General features: G+C 34.8%; 1 protein-coding gene across 1 annotated transcript in view; it reads right to left on the minus strand.

The window, feature by feature from the left end:
• Window positions 1-4,354: 4,354 nt before the first annotated feature.
• The window catches only part of TBPL2 (TATA-box binding protein like 2), a 59,677-nt gene continuing 43,328 nt past the window's right edge, over window positions 4,355-20,703 (minus strand). The window contains exon 6 of the mRNA XM_031949511.1: window positions 4,355-4,611. Coding sequence (XP_031805371.1) covers window positions 4,535-4,611 — 77 coding nt within the window. The 3' untranslated portion in view covers window positions 4,355-4,534. The remainder of the gene's footprint in view (window positions 4,612-20,703) is intronic.

The following is a 20,703-nucleotide window of genomic DNA, read 5'->3' on the forward strand; positions in this document are numbered from 1 at the left end:
CCTTTTGATTTGGAGATGGCCTAAGCTTACAAATTCTTTTGAGACACCTCATGCTACTGGCCTGGAACTTTGATATTTTGGGGATTTAGTCCCTATATCCCATTAATTAATAAGCTATTCTCGAGAAAGGAAGAGAATGATTGAACACCTTAACTAAAGAAAATGTCATAGCCTAAAGCAGAAACAGAATAAAAGGCATCACTCACCTAGGGGTTAAAGAGGATATAGCTAATTCTCCATAGTCTTCTATGCCATACATTCTCTCTACCACTACTAGACATACAAACATGCATACTAAATAAAAACTTGAGTATAACACTCCTCTGCCTTCCTCTTCCTCTTAGCTGTGACTCAACAAAGTGGATAAATTCCAGTATTACTAATCTATGGCCACACATATGAGAAATTTAGGGAAGAAGAAAGAAAATTTAATGGGATACTTATTTAGGCAGAGAAATAAGCCTCCTACTCATTACTCTTTAGTCCTTTACCTATGATGAGACTTTAATAGCAACATTGCACATCTTTAGGCATAAGCTATATTCAGAAACATGTGGTGAATGTAGGAGGAATTCATCAAGAATCAAGAGGCATCCTTGGAGAAGATATGCAGGAGCATACTCTTCATTAGGAACCTGAACAGAGATGAAGAAAGAAAAGCAGTTAAAGGAGGTCTAATGTCCAGCATCCACTCTAGCTATGTGATTTTGTGAACAGCCAACTCCTTCCTTTCTCAGGAGCAATAGGGGAGGGATATGTGGCTCCCTGGGTTGGAAGGAAAAATTGAGATCTCAAGTTTGAGCCTGCCTACTGACAAAGGTAGTTGGTAGGCTGTCTCATTTGGGAAGGATTCATAGACCAAGTAGATGCTTATCTTAGTTGCTCTGATATATTTGATTACTGTATATTCTTTTTCAATAAGTAGAATCATATGTGCATTGGAAAATGACCTCAATTAACCTGATTTAGTTTTAGAAGAGAGAGCCACTGAAGATAGTTTAAGCAGGGAAGAAACACTATTGAGGTTTTCAAGTTTTAAGAGAACTGGCTATGCTTTAGTTGACTCTTGACTGCATCTGCAACAGCAGGATCTGTAATTGCAATAATCTGTCCTACAGAAGCTAATGGTCATTGTAGCTCTAAGAGCCAAATGGAATATTGAGCAACGGGACATTGAGTTGGCAATTTTAAGACTGATAAGAGAGCTGGTTGTTTTAGAGAAACAGAAAATGAGAGAAACTAGTATTAGGAAAATCCCTTTTTTTTTTTATTTGGAGAATTATTTAACTCATTAAAAAAACAAAGAGAATTTCTTGAGGAGACTGGAAAGCTTAACTTTATTTTTATAAGGAGGGATTTTGGAAGGAGACTTAAAAGATGACAGAAGATAAAAAGAACTTCTTTCTTAATGAAATTGTCAACCTTTATCTCATGAATGATGAGAATTCTTGAGAAGAGAAATTAATTGCTATTCAGAGTGAATTGAAACTGTTTTCATAAGTTAAATGTAATTACAAGAAGAGTTAGAGGTAACTGTTGGTTCTTCCTCACAGCTAAAATATTGTAAAAAAAAAAAAAAAAGAAAAGAAAAAATTATGCCTCTGTGTTATTGCTATTAAAATGTTAATAAATTGTAGGTCCAACAAATATTTATTTAAGCCTAGATAAGTAAGAGTTTTGATATGAGATGTGCAATTGTTTGTGGAAAAGAAAACTTCCCCTAGCTTAAGGAATAATTATTACTGAATGTTGAATAATAATAAAAATAAAGTGGCATGGAGGGGTTTAGAGTTTGATGAATGTTGCAATTTAGTAATTAGTGAATTTATTAATAAAGAAATATCCAAAAAACAAAATCAACAAAAGAAGAAATATCCAAGCATTTCTCCATATTACTCTGGAACTCAAAATGATGAGAATTTGATGAGTGATTTGTGAGTGTAGTTGGTTCTTTGTAAACGTGTTACTTTCATGACCACTTGTTGTTTTTTGCTGAGGAAATTGGGGTTAAATGACTTGCCCAGAGTCACACAGCCAGGAAGTATAAAGTGTCTGAGATCAAATTTGAACTCAGGTCCTCCTGACTTCAAGACTGGTGTTCTATTCACTCTGCCACTTGGCCCCTCATGACCACTTGTTAAAGTAATCCAAGTATTGGCTAGTCTTGATAGAATATCTGAGTGAAAAATTCTAGTGACTTAAGGCTGAATCATGCTACTTCTACCTGGAAACCAAAAATTATGTAATATTACTGGATTTTAGCTAATTGTGGGCTATCAGATCAACTTCCACAACTTATCTTGACATCAAGGTTCATGCCGTGTTTGAAGACATCAATTTCTCAAAAAAAAAAAAGCATTGTAAATATACTATAATTGCTGCTTTGGTTTATTTTTTAGTTTACATATCATTGTCCCTGACAAATCATTATAATGTGTAATTCCCTAACCTAGATATTTAAAACTTAAGGCTATCTTTAAAAAAATTTGTTTGTTTTCTCAATAGTGTTTTATTTTTCTAAATATATGTTAATATAGTTTTCAAGATTCATTTTTGTAAGATTTTATGTTCCAAATTTTTCTTCCTCCTTTTCTTTCCTTCTCCCTTTCCCAAGACAAGCAATCTGATAAAAGTTAAATATGTCCAAAACTTTTAAACATATTTTTATATTTGTCATGTAACTGAGTATTACTTAATAAACTAATATTAATTTATCCTTACCAAAAGCTTTATTTTATACTTATTCAACTTTTATTATTAGAATTTTTGCAACTCAGTATAAGACTTTCAGTTTTCTAGTTTAGATCATCATGGCTCATATTAATTCATCAACAGAGTTTCTGCCTCTAGCTGCTGAAAAGTTATAAACATCAAATATTACAACAGACTAGAAACATAAGTCCTTTGAACGTCTATCCATCTATATCATGTGAATAGATTTGTCTTCTACAAACATTTGAAATTTACTCATGTAACCTGAGCCTCATAGGGTCAGTTGTATGGGGTTCTCTTTCCTTCCTAGCAGAGATTGATTAATCAAACTCCATGCCTGCATGAATGACAGGACAAAATAAATGACAGCTGGAGAGAAGAAAGGTAGTTTTTTTTTTTTTTTAATTTCTTTTGGCCTTTAGAGAGAAGATACACTAGTCCAGATTTTTTTTAGGTCCTTGGAAGGAGAAAGCCTCTGGAAAAAAGTTGACATGTATTGGAGCTAGCACTTTAATCATGTTTTTCTGCTCAGCTTACCATACTTTGAACAATTTCCCCTTGGGTGAGTCTTGGCTAAACTGAGTTTTCTTGTTCCCAATGGAGAGTTCATTTATTCTGTATATTTTCTGGTATATATTCTCCTATCTATACTTTTTCTGATTTGTTTTTCAACCAAGTTGGATAATGAGTTTATTTGGTATTTGTTATGTGTGTCCATTATGGAACTGGCATCTGGTACAAAAGGGGTGAAATCTTGGATATATAGCTTGGGAGCACTTCTTTACTATGAAGGGATGTGAACAGTGCACCTTGAATCTAAAAATTATTTTCTCAAGACAAACAATATTTAGGGGAACAGACAGATTTAAATTTAACCTCGTACTCTTTTTCTCTATGAAAAGAGCAGTATAGCCAGTTTTTTTTTTAATTTTTAAAAAAATTTTTTATTTTTTTATAATTTTTTTTTTTTATTTAATAGCCTTTTATTTACAGGATATATGCATGGGTAACTTTACAGCATTAACAATTGCCAAACCTCTTGTTCCAATTTTTCACCTCTTCCCCCCCCCCCCCCCTCCCCTAGATGGCAGGATGACCAGTAGATGTTAAATACATTAAAATATAAATTAGATACACAATAAGTATACATGACCAAAACAGTATAGCCAGTTTTGATCCTAACTTCTTGATTTTCTTCTTAATAGGAATCAAAGTCTCTTTTTTGAAGAATAGTAGGGGAAGAGAATAGAGAAATCCTATCTTCCTGTGATCCACATCGAGACAAACTCAGGCAGACATACAATTTCTATGAGCAAAAAAACAAAAACAAAAACCACCCACACATTCCCTACATACATTGTTACAAATCTCATTTTTGTATAATGTTTATTTTTTATAGTATATTTCAAATTCAGCAAAAAGACAACCATATTTTTTTTATACAGTTCTGTACTTCTCAAAAATCTATGCTATCTCTAATACATTTTATTTCAAAAGTAAATGTATATTTCCACGTTCAAAAAATAAAATACAAAAATAATATTCTAATGTCATCAAAAATTATTTTTTCATTATTTAAGTACTTTCAACAAATCTATTAGAAAAAAGATGGAAAAGTTTAGGTTTCAGAAAAGATGTGGCTTTTGAGATAGCAGCATACTTTAATGTAACATTTAAAGTCTTAAGATTACATTGTGAATACATAAACTGGCAAACTGATTCAGTTTTATGCTGGTTTTAATAATAGAAAAATTTGATTTTAGTGGATTGCTTTTGTGCATATATAAACTAATATTCTTCTAAGGATTTTTAATAATTATATTTAGGCTTTTTTAAAACTCTTTAAAATGGGATAGATGTTTTCAAATGCTTCATAGATTTCAGAACGCTCTTTGGCACCTGCAAAAAAAGTGCAAAGTTAATCAGGTATAGTTTTTTTTTTTTTTTTAACCAGTCTCTTTCTTTCTTTCTTTTTTTAAATAATTATAACTTTTTATTGACAGAACCCATGCCTGGGTAATTTTTTACAACATTATCCCTTGCACTCACTTCTGTTCTGACTGTTCCCCTCTCTCCCTCCATCCCCTCCCCCGGATGGCAAGCAGTCCTATACATGTTAAATAATCATGTATAGTTTTTAAGATAATAACAGATTCTATTTTAAAAACCAAAGTCACAGCTCTTGTGACTCAAATTTCACTGTTATTACCAGTTAAATAGCCCAACTCCTATGGCCATCTTCTTTTTTAGTTGTCTTATTGTAGGAAAATAACATGGCTATATGTGGAGTGTAAAGTTGAGAGGACATGACTATTGTAGTTCATAGGATATCAGTTAGAAGAGATAGCAGTGGTCAATGAGTCCAGTCTACACTACAAAGAGACTCCATTTAAAACATTCACGAAAATTGTTATATAGTTTTTGCTTAAGAAACACTAATGAAGATAAGCCTGCTAATTCCCTAGATAAATCATTCTTCTTTTGGACATTTCTGTAAAAAAAAAAAAAAAAAAAAAAACTCCCTGAAATCAATGCTATGCATTTCTCTTCTCTATCTTATTTCCATAATTTGGGTCCCACGGAGTATGTCCACTCTAGGTTCAAAGCATTCTGTGGTAACAATAGCTTACAAGTTCCTTCCTATATATTCACTTGTGTATTGACACAATTTGCTTGTAGCAAAGGCAAAGATAAAGTGGCATAAAATATACAGTATTAAACATTCTCTCCACAAATCATGGTTGCACTCTCCCACAAATACAACAAAAACAATGGGAAGAGTCAATATATACACTGAATACACTATTAGAGGGAGACATACACACAATGGTGTGTTGGAGTCAACCCATACTGAATTAAGAGAGGCAATTAAAAAATTCAACCTGAGCATTTATAACTCAGAAATCACCAAAAACGGCAAATCATGGTCTGATTTATTTTTCTTGTTTATAATTAAGAAAGTAGAACGGGATAAAGAGGGAAGGAAAGGGTGAGGGGAAAGGATAAGAGAGGGATCCTTGGAGGTAAGGCTAGGTAGCAGGTAGAAGTAAAGCAGAATATTCCTATCAGTATGGATAGGAAATAAGAGATACATACCAACATAATAATAATGATCAGGAGTAGAATTTAGCACACAGAAAACAGTAGTAGTCATTATTGTTGTCAAAGTTAAAGCTAAAATATATTTAATCAAAAGAGAAATAATAAACTATATTATATGTTAGCCATATTCACCAGTATTGTTTTAGACGATATAAAATAACTTAATAGTGTAAGGTTGGAATATTGCTGTGTTGTAGGAAATGGTGAGTTGGTAAAATCAGAAAAATATAGAAAGATTAGGATTTATGAAGGATATTATCCACTTTCAGAGAAACAAAGGGCAAACAAATATAGTTCAGTCTTACCTACAAGTAGTATTTATTATATAGGCTTTCTTGAAATGAAAATTTATTGCTTCATATTTTGAATCATTTCATGTTCTGCTGAGCATATGACAATGCTTTTTTCTTTTTCTATTCTCTAAGTTTTAAATAACTTAAAAAAGAGTGATGAAGAAAATATTAATAACACAGGTTAAACTTAAAAGTAAGTCTTGTGTACATTTCCCCCCCCACCAGAATCAGTATTTATATACCCTTGTATGTGGTAATAAACACAGAGAAGTGCAACTCACATGTCTAGCACTGAAGTGCTTTGAGATTTTTTTCTTTCTTGTGGCGTCCTCATGCTGCTCTCCCCTAGGTAGTGCTGAGTAAGTTGCTCCAAAGCATTCCCTGAACCTGACTGTCATTGTAGTTCAACTTCACAACTGGATTCTATGGATGTCCTCACTGCTAGGTATAAGGTTTCATATTGGGCAAATTCTTCCCACAAAATACTATTGTTGATGGGATGAAGGCAGGGAGAATAATCCTATCCTACTGCACTCTGGGAGAAGTTCAAGGGAAAAAGCAAAGAGTGAATCCTACTCAATTGCTGGGTTCTTTCTCAATAGCTTGTTTGTTCCCACCAATTTACTCAACTCATAACTAAGCTTCCCGTCTGTGAGATGCTGCCATGGAAGTGAGGATAATGAAATTCTCTGTCCCTGTCACCTTGCCCATCTTTGCTAGTAATTTCCATTGACTTCTTATCTGCAGAGATCATTAGCTTTTTAAAGACTACTGGGGTGGGGTTGATCCTTCAGTCAGCTAATAGTTAGCTACTACCTTCAAATTCCACCAAACTGATGGAGTTCTTTCTTCATGCCTCCTCTAAGACAAGCAAAGTATAAGCATTTATACTTCCTTTATAAGTTGTGAAGGTGTCACTTGGTTTTGTTTTGTTTTCTTTCCAATAGATCATTCAGGTCTGAGTCAAGTCTGACACCTTTTATAAGATGCAAATTTCACTATCTTAATAATTCATTGTCTCTGTTATGACCCTTTATATCTTATAATTTTATCAAGTAGAGGGAACTCAATTAGGTAACCCCTAGCCCATTCTTTCTAGCCTTCTATTACAATTTCCACATACAACTTCCATTAATTGAGAATCAAGAAAGAGCTATCAATCTGTCAATCCTTTCCGTGTCCGGGCCCGGTGAGGTTTCTCTTTATTATTATCACCACTGTTTGAAAAATCACTATCACAGAGGCAGCTAGGTAGTACAGTGAATAGTGCACCAGCCCTGAAGTCAGAAGGACCCAAGTTCAAATTTGGCTTCAGATACTTAACACATCCTGGCTGTATGACCCTGGGCCACAACCCTAATTGCCTCAGCAAAAAAAAAAAAAAAAAAAAAAAAAAAAGAAGAAGAAAGAAAATCACTATCACATCCCCCTAAAATTTTTTTTCTTTATTTTTATTTTTTGCTGAGGCAGTTAAGGTTAAGTGACTTGGCCAGGATCACACAGCTAAGAAGTATTAAGTATCTGAGATGAGATTTGAACTAGGGTCCTCCTCACTTCAGGGCTGGTGCTCTATCCACTTAACTGCCCCTTCTTTATGTTTAACACTTAAAAGTCATTCAGTGAATTTACAAATGGCATAATAATGCAAGATCTTTAGCTTGTTTTCCTTTGTATACTCTCTATTTTATCAATATCCTGTCTAAAATGTGCCAGTTTAGATGAAGTCTGGCCAGCATAGAATATAGTGAAATCATCATTCTGTACTATTGGGTACTATGGGATACCCAATTCTTGGGTACTATGATTCTCTTACAGTCTAAAATCACATTTTTTTTTTTTTGATGGCTAAGTCATATTGTTGTTAGTTTATAGTGAACTTGGCCTGCCAAAACTTTTAGAATTCTTCAGAAAATTTTCTTCTAGCTATACTTTGTCCCATCTTATATCTCTTTTAATTTCATCACATTTGATTCATCTCATTGTTTTAGCCCATTGAAATTTTTTGAGGGAATTGTTCTTAATCCAAGGTGTTATCACTTGCAGTTTTGTATCATGTGAAAATTTGATAATCATGTCACATATGCCAGTTCAAACACTTAATTAAAAAGATGAATGGCAAAGAACCTATGATGCCCAAGAGATCCAGAAAGCTTCATCGATTTCATTAATGACTAATCAGGCCAGGTCATTTAATCAGTTTCAATTTACTGTCATTTCCCCCCTAAATTTGGACAAGCTGGAGCCAGCTTGATTTGATGCAAGATAATTTTATAAATTTTACAATGTGAGCATATACACTTTAGAAATTGCCCACACATTATAACTTGAAGTTTGGTTTATTGCTTTGTTAATTGTCAAGACATAAGGTGTTGTAGAAAAATATTATTAAGATTAAACTTAAAAATGTCAGATTTTCAGATGATGAAATTGAAACTATTTCTACCCATATGGAAAGATGTTCTAAATCATTATTGATCAGAGAAATGCAAATTCAGACAACTCTGAGATACCACTACACACCTCTCAGATCTCTCAGATTGGCTAAGATGACAGAAAAGATAATGACGAATGTTGGAGGGAATGTAGGGAAACTGGGATACTGATTCATTGTTGGTGGAGTTGTGAGCAGATTCAGCCATTCTGGAGAGCAATTTGGAACTATACTCAAAAAGCTGTAAAACTGTGCATACCCTTTGATCCAGCAGTGTTACTGCTTGGCTTATATCCCAAAGAGATCTTAAAGAAGGGAAAGGGACCTGGATGTGCAAAAATGTTTGTGGCAGCCCTCTTTGTAGTGGCTAGAAACTGGAAACTGAGTGGATGCCCATCAACTGGAGAATGGCTAAGTAAACTGGGTTATATGAATGTTATGGAATATTATGGTTCTATAAGAATTGACCAGCAGGATGAATACAGAAAGGCTTGGAGAGACTTATACGAACTGATGCAAAGTGAAGTGAACAGAACCAGGAGATCATTGTACATGGCAACAAGACTATATGAGGATCATTTCTGATGGATATGGCTCTCTTCAATAATGAGAGGATCCAAATCAGTTCTAATTGATCTGTAGTGAACAGAACCAGCTACACCCGGCAAAAGAAAACTGGAAAATGAATGTAGACCACAAGATAGCATTTATACTCTTTCTGTTATTGTTTGTTTGCATTTTTTTTTCTTTCCAGGTTATTTTTACCTTCTTTCTAAATCTGATTTTTCTTGTGTAGCAAGACAACTGTATAAATGTGTATACATATATTGTATTTAACATATGCTTTAACATATTTAACATGTATGGGACTACCTGTCATCTAGGGGAGGAGGTGGAGGGAAAGAGGGAAAAAGTTGGAACAGAAGTTTTTGCAAGGATCAATGCTGAAAAATTACCCGCTCATATGTTTTGTCAATAAAAAGCTATAATAAAACATTTTTTAAAAATGTCAGGGGTATAATTTTTTCCAGAGTGCTAGTTATTAAATATTTTCCAGCACACACTTGCCTAAATGTCTCTATTTTGTCCATAAGAATAAGCAGGACATATCTTATCAAATGTTTTGGTAGGCATTCTCTGTTTACATGATTTACTGGTAAAGAAACCTTAAAAAAAAAAAAAAGATCAAGTTTAGACTGGCATGATCTAGGCTTGAAATCTTTGCTGAATGTAAAACAGCAGGTTCTATCTAAGTTATAAAAATATCTTTGGTTATCAAATGGTATTGATGATTACATTAATAACCATATTCAAAGGATTCTGGAATTCTTTGAAAAAATTTATTTCAAAACCATAATCTATTACCTAGCTTCTTAAACTGTGGTTTGCATTCCTATATGAGGTCATATAAGTGAATGTGTGGGGGGGTGTCACAAAATTATGATTTATTATCAGGAAATGTTTGATTTCTATATCTATTTACTTGGGATCCCATCAAAATTTCTTGGATGAAAAGGCATGGTGCCATGAGCAGAAAAAGTTTAAGAGGTCGTACTGTTTCACCACAAAATTAAATGCACTACAGGATGATTAGGGCATAGAACTTTTTTGGTGTATAGGACCATTAGCCAACTTTGCTCAAGAACAGCTCCTCAGAAGTTAATGGAGAATATTTTAAATAAGCATTCTTCCTTATTCCCTTCCTTATGAAGAAAACCTAAAGGAAGTCCCAACATCTCTCTTTCCCATGCCCACTTTCCATTGTCTTTTGCCTTTCTTTGAATTCCCTAGTACTTAGTACAGTGCTTGGCACATAGTAGACCTGTAATAAATGTTTACTGATTGACCTAGTCCCCTCCATTCTACCATGGGGAACCCCTTCAGGAAAAATTTAATTACAACAATACCTTCAAAAATGAAGATTCAATGTAAAAGTTTTTTATTTTTTATGTCTAAAGGATACAACAGAAATAATGGACTAGTCACAGAACATTTTATATAATGAATAATTCTGGAGAGGTGATATCTATCCCACAAAGCTAAGTTTGTGTCTAATTGCTGAGTGAAGACACAGAATATGCTGCTTTATATGGTATTATATAGTCACACTGAATTACATTTTTTGGTTTGTTTAGTTGTTTTTCAGTCATGTCCAACTCTTTATGACTTCATTTGGGGTTTTCTTGGCAAAGATACTAGAGCAGTTTGTCATTTCTTTTTCCAGCTCACTTTACAGATGAGGAAACTGAGGCAAACAGGGTTAATGACTTTTCCAAGGTTACACAGCTAGAATTTGAGGCCAGATTTTAATTCAGAAGATGAGTATTCCTGACTCCAGGACTGACACTCTATCTGATAAGGTATAACTTCTGGGGGAAATATGGCAATACTTTTAAGGACCTGTGACTTTAGGGTGCTATTGTTCTAACAATCTGTCCATCAATGATTGTAAACGTCTTCTGGTCTAGGAATGTAATAATATTTCTTCCCTTAGACTTTAAGGAAGATATATTAGCGATCCTGAGACCCTCTGACCTTAGAGTGCTATTATTTTAACAATCTGTCTGTCAATGATTCTAAAGTCTTCTGGCCTTAGAACAGTCCTTCAAACATCACTGACAGTCAGACAGATAATCTTTTGGTCAATGATAACCAAGTTCCTGAGACAATAGTAAATAGACCACTCCTCAAACCTACCTGTAAGCTGTGGTCTAACCTTGTCTTATAAATCTGTCTTGCTCTTGGTTCTTTGCTAAATTCTTTTGGAACTTTCAATTGATGTTACAATTACAATAAACTTTGTCCCTTGACTTGGGGATGGGTTCAAACCTTCAAATTCTTTTGAGACACCTCGTGACACCAGTCTGCTATCCCCAACCTTTTTTAAGACTCCTTTTTGAACCTCAGCATATCTACTGAGTCATTTAGCTTTATTTCCTCAGCACTTTCTGACACTAGCTAAATTACCTTTTACTTTTCCAGTTCCTCATCACTACTTTCCTCCTCTATCATCTTCCCAAACTATTAATGGTTATTAATGTGCTGAACTTATGATCATAAAATAGATTGGTTTTCATCTTGGCCCTGGATCTACAAAGAGATTGTGAGAGGGAGGGAAAAATCAATTCCACAACTCCCAACTGCAGGAAGCTAGAAAGTAGGAAAGGGTGTGTGTGTGCATGTGTGTGTATGCTAGAAAACCTCAGAGAACCAGCTTATGATGCGCTATATACAAAATACAGTATGCTGAAAATGCAGCATTTGAAATTTGCAAAAGTTAGCCAGTTTGGTGATAGAAAAATTGCTAATATCTGTATGAGGTCCCTACTACTCTACCTTTCAGCAGGAGTTATTTACTTTTATTTCAAGATAGAAGAAGCTACTGGGATCTAAGGTATAGTTCTTATAGAACTATTTGATGGTTTAAACTCTCAGTGTGATTTCTTACTATTGATATAACTATGACTTATATGCAAGGAAGGGGGAAAGGAATAAACATTTATATAATGCTTACTATGTGCCAGGCAACATGCTTAGCACTTTTTACAAATATTTTCTGATTTGATTCTCACAACAATCTTGCAAGGTAAGTGCTACTATTATCCCCATTTTACACAAGAGAAAACTGAGGCAAACAAAAGTAAAAAAGAGACTTTCTCAGGGATACACAGTTAATGTCTGAAGACATATGTGACAGGTTTTCCTGATCCAGACCCAGAACCCTATTCATTGCACTAACAAATCTGAGGACTTAAAAAAAAAATTGCCAACCCCTAAGCCCATCATTCTGTATAAATTTTGATCTTTCATAAAGAGGCGCCTAAGAATATGCTGAGGAAATAGAAAGATTTTTTGGTGGTGTTCCAAATTGTCCATAGGGGTTGGTTACTGAGACCCATGGATCAGTTAGACACTGCTGCAGGGAGTTAAGGTGGATCATCTTGGAGATGACCTAATGGGCAGAGCCATTCCTCTTGGGAAGGGGTTAAAAGGCTTAGGAACAGAGGCCGAAGCAACCTCTGTTCCAGAAAAGCAGTAAAAAAAAAAAGATGGCAAAGTTGCTGCAGAGATCAAGTCGGATTGTTTTGAGAAAAGGCTATCAAGATATGACCATTGTTATAAGGTAACCTTGGAGAACAGGTTTCATTGAAAAATGAGGTCAAACAGGATGATTTCAGAAAGGCCTGGAGAGACTTACACGAACTGATGCTGAGTGAAATGAGCAGGACCAGGAGATCATTATATACTTCAACAACAATACTAGATGATGACCAGTCCTGATGGATCAGGCCATCCTCAGCAACGAGATCAACCAAATCATTTCTAATGGAGCAGTAATGAACTGAACTAGCTATGCCCAGAAAAATAACTCTGGGAGATGACTAAAAACCATTACATTAAATTCCCAATCCCTATATTTATGCACACCTGCATTTTTGATTTCCTTCACAAGCTAATTGTACAATAATTCAGAGTCTGATTCTTTTTGTACAGCAAAATAATGTTTTGGTCATGTATACTTATTGTGTATCTAAGTTATATTTTAATATATTTAACATCTAACTGGTCATCCTGCCATCTAGGGGAGGGGGTGGGGGGGTAAGAGGTGAAAAATTGGAACAAGAGGTTTGGCAATTGTTAATGCTGTAAAGTTACCCATGTATATATCCTGTAAATAAAAGGCTATTAAATTAAAAAAAAAAAAAAGAAAAAAAAAAAAGAAAAATGAGGTCAGAAGTCAGACTGGAGGATTTGAAAAAAAGTAGAGAAGAAGTATCAGAACTAAGTATAGACAATTTTTTCAAAAAAATTTAGCTGAGTAGGGGAAGAGAAATGTGAGATGATTGTTAGTGGGAATTATAAGGTTTTATGAAAGTTTATATTGGGTTATGACTGTGGTCTAGACAGATATATCAGGGATATATATATATATATATATATATATATATATATATACCTTGGGGGTATACTGGTAAATGTTAAACAACTGGCTCTTTGAAAAAATGGATGCATGGAACACTTTTAAGTTTAATTTGCTTCATTACTATTTTCTCCATCACTTTAAGTCTAGACAATCAACAAAACAATAATTCAAATTAGAATTTGCTGATTCCTGGGGTGTAAATGCTCACATTGAAAATTTAATAAATGGTTCTCAGAAGTCAGTAGGATCTGGCTCCTGCAAATCCCTGTATATAGCTGAGAGAGAATTTAGAGTCAATGCACTTGGGACTGAATTCCAAAGGAATCAACTCTGGAAAACAGAAAAAAGGGCAGAGGCAGTGATCAGTTGAGACCCTAAAAATGGTAAGCATGATCTCATTTTCATTTGTGATTCCATCTCATCCGGATTTATAGAACCCCATAGAAATATGAAATGCATCACCATATTGATGAATCAAAGGCAACCTGGTGTCCCAATTCCTCTATGCAAAATATTTGAGGACAATTCTGTTGCAGCCTATGAAAGCATTAGGGCTTCATATATTAATTGACAAAGGCCACACATACATGGGCTATATAAGAGAGCCTGGAATTTGATAAGGAATTGTGTGTGATGATAGCAAAGTAGATACCTGGTCTCCAATGTGGCTAAATCCAGAGAATAGTTCTAGTAAGTACTTTCATTGGTTTATTTGAGATACTAGTAACATACTTTAAGCAGCAAGCTAGGACTCAATATTTGTATATTTTAACCATGTAGTTTGTGTCAAGGCTTATAAAAAGATAAATACAAGAGGTGGCAGAGAATGGGCTCAGATCACTGGTTTCTTTTACTCAGAAATAAATTCAGCAAATAGTTGATTTGGTGACTCTGGTGCCTAAAAATGGAAGAACTAGTGGAGGAAGAAACTCAATTGGTAGATAAAAGTATTTTCATAGCAATAGTGGGATGGGGGATAGGTTTCAGATAAAGAGCACTGAATTCACAATACTGATTCCTGATCTTTTCAAGAATTGTTATAGAATAATACCCCCTCAGAAATCATGTAAAAGAACTACTATTCAATAATATCATTACAGAATTCCAAAGTGAGGATGTAATGATCAAGTAAGGTAGAAGCCTTTATAAATGCCAACTAAGTGGCAAGCACTGTAATTAACACTTAACAAATATTATCTCATTTGATCTTCACAAATATCATGTGAAGGGGCAGCTAGATGGTACAGTGGATGGAGTACCAGCCCTGAAGTCAGGAGGACCTGAATTCAAATATGGCCTCAGACACTTAATACTTCCTAGCTGTGTGACCCTGGGCAAGTCACTTAACCCCAATTGCCTCAACAAAAAAACAAAAACCAAAACCAAAAAACCCCCCAAATTATCATGTGAGCTAGGTGTTATTGTTACTCCCATTTTACATTTGAGGAAACTGAAGCATACAGAAATTAATTAATTTGCTGAGGGTCACACAGATAGTAAATGCCTAAGGCTGTATTTGAACTCAGGTTTTTCTGATTCCCGACCCAGTGCTCTAGCCACCGTTCCATCCAGATGCATTTTTCAATACTTTTATAGAAAAGCAGGTTCTTCTGCCACATTTGATTTGAAAATTCAAATTTGTTTAAATGTGATTGATCTATTAAGGAACAATCTGGCCATAACACCAGTTTCATGTTTGCTTATGTATTGTTTCCCCTGCATGGAAAAGCTAGAACATAGAAAGCTGCACTCAGCTAAACTGAGCCTTGTAGGAATTTTAGGGATTATTGAAGAATAGTTATAGTGACTTGAAGATAAAGAATAAAATGTTGAACCAGGCAATTTCTATTTTATCCTCTTGTGTCATCTGTATGGGTTTAAAATATAAATCCAATTTCTATTGCTTTGATAGCCTTCTCCTTTCATCCAAAGTAATCTGGATGTTACACATTTGACTACATTCAATATTTTAGCACGTGTCTTCAAGCCATTGCAACTATGCGAGACTAATGCCACAAAAACCTAGAGAGCAAAGACTATTCAGGAGGATAAAAGATATAATAATGCCAATGCTGCAGAGGTCAAGCAAAATTGGCTTGAGAAAAGGCTTTCAAGCTGTGATAACGGTGATAGCTCTGGTAACCTTGGAGAGGAGGTTCCCCTGAAAAATGAGGTCAGAAACCAGATTGGATGGTTTCAAAGAAAATGGGAAGAAACTATCAGTACCAAGTGTAGACAATTTTTTCAAGAAATTTAGCTGAGAAGGGGAAGAGAAATGTGAGATGATTGCTAGTGGGGATTATAAGGTTTTATGAAGGGTTTAAAAATTTTTGTTGAGATTGGAGATTGGGCATGTTTGTAGACACCAGAGAAGAAATGTGTAGAGAGAAAGATTGAAGATTAAAGAGAAAGAGTGGGGATGATAGTGGAACCAATTTGGCAGAGAAGATGGGAAGGGATGGAATTAATGGTATCACCCATTGTAGCAGGACAGAAGACTGGAAAGATCCATTTTTGTATAGATTAGAGGATCCTGCACAATAGAAATAAGATAGATCGGTATATTATGCCAGGACTTCAAAATGGCCAGGTTTGCTTGCTAAGTAACAAATGGCTTTCCATTCTGGATATGTCAGATTCTTATAGCAGAGAGACAAAAGAACTATTCTGGGTCAGACTTAGCTTAGGCTAGTCCAAGGGAATATATAAAGTACTCTAGTCACAAAATGGAATAAAACCAACTTTACTCATGATGAAAAAATATAACAAACAGATAAAATGCAGTTTACTTCTTTCTGCTTCCACATTCATGAACACTAAGTCAGAAAAGTATTTCTCCCCCTCTCCCCCAAGTCAGTGGTAACTCTATTAAACTTTCAATATTGAGTACCGAAAGATTGGGTTTCCCCCCCTTTGCTTGCAAGAAAGCCAGATAAATGATAATTTCAAGACCTGCTTTATCTTCCCTTTTAAGGGAAATTAATGCAGCCTACATAAAACAGGAGAAATGGCTCAGGGGATAAAGCTTTGGGCCTTGAGTTCAAATTCAGCCTCAGGCACTTTATGTCTGGGTAAGTTACTTACCATGTTTGTCTTCATCCACTGGAGAAAGAAATGGCAAACTGCTGCTCCAAGATGTTTGCCAAGAAAGCCCCATTGACAGAATTGGTGCGTTATGGTCCAGGAGTCACAAAAAATCAGACATAACTTAACGACAATGTAAAATGGTACTTGTTTTATACTGCCCTTCTCGTACTCTTTGTCCAATGGAGCCCAGGCATGAATGACAAAGTAGACCCTTCTCTTTTAAGGAATAAGCAGAAGCAGAAAGCATTGTGAGACAAGAACCATTAGCCTCAGGTAAGCACATAGAATCAGGAAAGCATATTAGCTCCAGGGTAGTGTCTGGAGGAAGAGCCGGTCAGCACATGGGAAGAAGGGACTATAGACATCCAGCAGATCATGGCAGCAAAGGAGTCATGCAGAGCTGGGAAAGCTACTGGAACAGGCAGCTGCCATAGAGAACAGATACCAACATTTCAGAACCAGCACTGCATGATCAACCAATGCACAAGAGAAATGGGGAGGCCTTGCATTGTCTGATCAAGTCAGGACTCCCAGATTAGAGCTAATAACTTTTTTTCCTTTCCTCCCCTCTATATTCTTTTAATCTCCTTTTCTCTGCAAGAGGGGGATAATCTGATGTTTTTCTCAGGGTGAGAGGAATGACAATCACGATTAGTTGTGCAACATAATACTACACTACTTTAAAAAAAAAAAAAGTTCAGAATAGAAAATCCTAATATTGTTGATTAAAAAAAAATACTGTTAAAAAAAAAAAAAGCAGTCCTAAAGGCATTACGCTATTCATCCATATACACATTGAGAACATTTCTTGAAAGTTGCAACCAAAAAGATAATTTTGTTCAACTGTTTTTTGATATCAAATGAGTCATGAAACAAAGACACATAAACTTTCTAAAAATGTTTGTTCCTGTCAAGCAGTATGTCCCACAAAGTCATAAGAGCATGCTACAAAGCATGTTCAAAGAGAAAACAATGGCTCACTCATACCCAGTCCCCTTCAGCAAATCACTATGACTACCTGGCTTATAGGGTTAGCTTGAATGGCAGAAGACAAATCCTGGTTCCAGTTTAAATTCTGCTTTTGGAAAGCATAAACAAAAGCAACCTTGGAGGTAATTTAGTCCAACTCTCATTTTATAGACAAGAAATCTGAAACTTAGATTGCAATGAGGTGGCACAGTGAATAAACCTGTTAATTAGGAGGGCCTGAATTCAAATCTAGCATCAGACAAGCTCTGTGATCATGGGCAAGTCACTTTACTTTTTTCAGCTTCAGATTCTTCAATGTAAAATGGGGATAATAAATCTTACCCATTTCCCAGGGTTGTTGGAAGATTCAAATGAAATAATATAGTAAAACAGTTGGCATAATGCCTAGTATTGCTTATTTTCTTCCTCTCAGCCCTTTCTCAGGATCTCAGAGACACAGGTTATAAATGAGAGTCAAGATTCAAACTCAAGTCTTTTGACCACAAATCAAGCATTCTTTCTCTTCCACCAAGTTAAATCCAAGTAGGAAAAGATTCCTAAATATAGGGTGGCCTTCTAGATGCTCATGTTTTCAGCACTTATAATAGTAACTGTGCTAATTTTTAAAAGCTCCAGAATACTACAAGACTTTCTCAAAGAGATCTATAGTTTTAAAAAATTAGCCTAATATACCAAATCACTTAACCTTGCTTGCTTCAGTTTCCTTATGTGCTATAGGAACTGAAGAAGGAAATGTCAAAACACTCCAGTATCTTTTCCAAGAACTGCTTCCCTCCCAAAAAAAGGGAGTCACGAAGAGTCACACATGACTGTAATATCTGAAAAACTGAAAAAACAAAAAACAAAACCCAAAACAAAACACTTGGAGTGTTTTCTGTAAAATCCTGGAATGCTAAGATAGAATGTAAAAAGGGGAAGTATTTGATCTTTTCTTTGGCCTTTGGAATTTGGGGCACAGTCACTCTTCTCAGACCATGACTTTGTTCTCTCACTTGACAAAGCTACTCAGTCAATATCCTTATTCTACTAAGTATGTTCAAGGAGAAAACAATGGAAAGAAGACAACATGGCTCATTCATAGCCAGTCCCCTTCAGCAAATCACCATGGCTACCTGGCTAATAGTATTAGCCTGAGTGGCAGAAGACAAATCTTGGATCCAGTTTAAATTATGCTTTTGGGAAGCATAAACAAAAGTATTAATGATCAAAATTACAAGATTCTCTCTAGTATAGCTGAGTCACCAATATATTATAAATATATTAAAAACGATGCTGCTAGCCAAATTTATTTTCTTATTCAATACTGTATTATTCAAAGTCCTGAAATTATATAGAGACGGAAAAATAATAAAATTCATATGGAAAAAAGTAAAGGTCAAGAACCTTAAGGGCAGAAGGTAGATCTCAAACTATACTACAAAACAGTAATCATTCAGTTTTGAGAAAGAGAATGAGGGAGAAGTCAACTAAATATATTAGAGAGAGATATAACAGAATCAAAGAAACAATAACATACTGTTGATAAATTCAAAGTTACTAAGGAAGGGCTTACTATTTAATAAAAACTGCTCGAAAAATTAGACAGCAGTCTGGCAGAAAGTCAAATTAGATCAATAACTCAGATAATACATTGAAATAAATTCTAAACAGATATCCAGACTAGATATAAAGTATTATGCCATAAATTAGAGGAAATAAACAATAAACAAATAAGAGAAGTGAGGAAGAAATTATGGATAGGGGAAGAGTTTATGACCAAACAAATGATTTAAAAAAAAAGGTCTCTCAAGAATAAATGCACTGTGTCAATTACATAAAATATAAAATTTTTGTACAAATATAATGTAGTAAAAAGCGAAATAGAAATCTGGGGTGGGGAGTAAGCTTTGTGGCAAATTTCTCATGTAATAGATTCAAAGGCCTCATAACCAAGATATATATAAGGAACTTATTCCCTAATAGATAAATGGTCAAAGTATATGATCATGCAATTTTCTTTTTTCGTTTTTGGTACTTAATAGTATTTCCCCTCCCTGCTCCTGCCAATTACATGTAAAGATAGTTTTCAACATTCATTTTTGTGAGATTTGGGGTCCCAAATTTTTCTCCTTCCCTGCCTTGTCCCCTCCCCAAGATGGCAAGCAGTCTGATAGAGGTTATACATGCATAATCATGTTAAACATATTTCCACATTAATTGTATTATAAAAGAAGAATCAGAAGGGGAAAAACCATGAGAAAGAAAAAAACAAAAAAAGTGAAAATGGTTTGCTTTGATCTGCATTCTGATTCTATAGTTCTTTCTCTAGATATGGCTAATATTTTTCACCATGAGTCTGTTGGAATTATCTTGGATCATTGTAATGCTAAGAAGAGCCAAGTCTATCGTTGTTCATCATCACACAATGTTGCTATTACAGTATACAATGTTCTCTTGGTTCTGCTCACTTCACTCAGTTTTATGGAAGTCTTTCCAGGTTTTTTGAAATCTGCTGGTTCATCATTTCTCATAGCACATTCATATACCAAAACTTGTTCATTTATTCCCCAATTGATAGGCATCCCCACAACTTCCAATTTTTTTGCCACCATAAAAAGAGCTACTATAAATATTTTTTATATATGTGTTCCATTTCCCTTTTTTATTATCTCTTTGGGATATAAACCTAGTGTTTATATATGGTGCTATTTCTGGATCAAAGGGTATGTATGCACAACTTTAAAGCCCTTGGGGATAGTTCCAATTTGCTCTTCAGAATGACTGGATCAATTCACAACTTCACTAACAATGCATCAGTATTCCAATTTTCCCTCATCTTCTCCAACATCTCACACTTAAAACATGCAGTTTTCAAAAGAAGAAATCTAGGCCATCAATAACAATGTGAGAAAATGCTTTAAAATACTAGGACAGAAATGCAAATTAAAACCATATAAGTCCTTCTTCATATCCATCAGATTGGCAAAGATTACAAAAGAGGAAAATAACAAATATTGGAAGAACTAAGAAAAAAGAGGTATAATAATAAATTGTTGGTGAAGCTGCAAATAAGTCAAACTGTTCTGGAAAGCAATTAGGAACTATGCTCCCAAAGTTACTAAACAGTGAATTTCTTTTTACTCAGCTAGTAATCCTGTGCCCTTGAAATGACCAAAGAAATAGGA

Source organism: Sarcophilus harrisii, chromosome 2 (genome assembly GCF_902635505.1).
Source record: "Sarcophilus harrisii chromosome 2, mSarHar1.11, whole genome shotgun sequence".
Classification (NCBI taxonomy): Eukaryota; Metazoa; Chordata; class Mammalia; order Dasyuromorphia; family Dasyuridae; genus Sarcophilus; species Sarcophilus harrisii.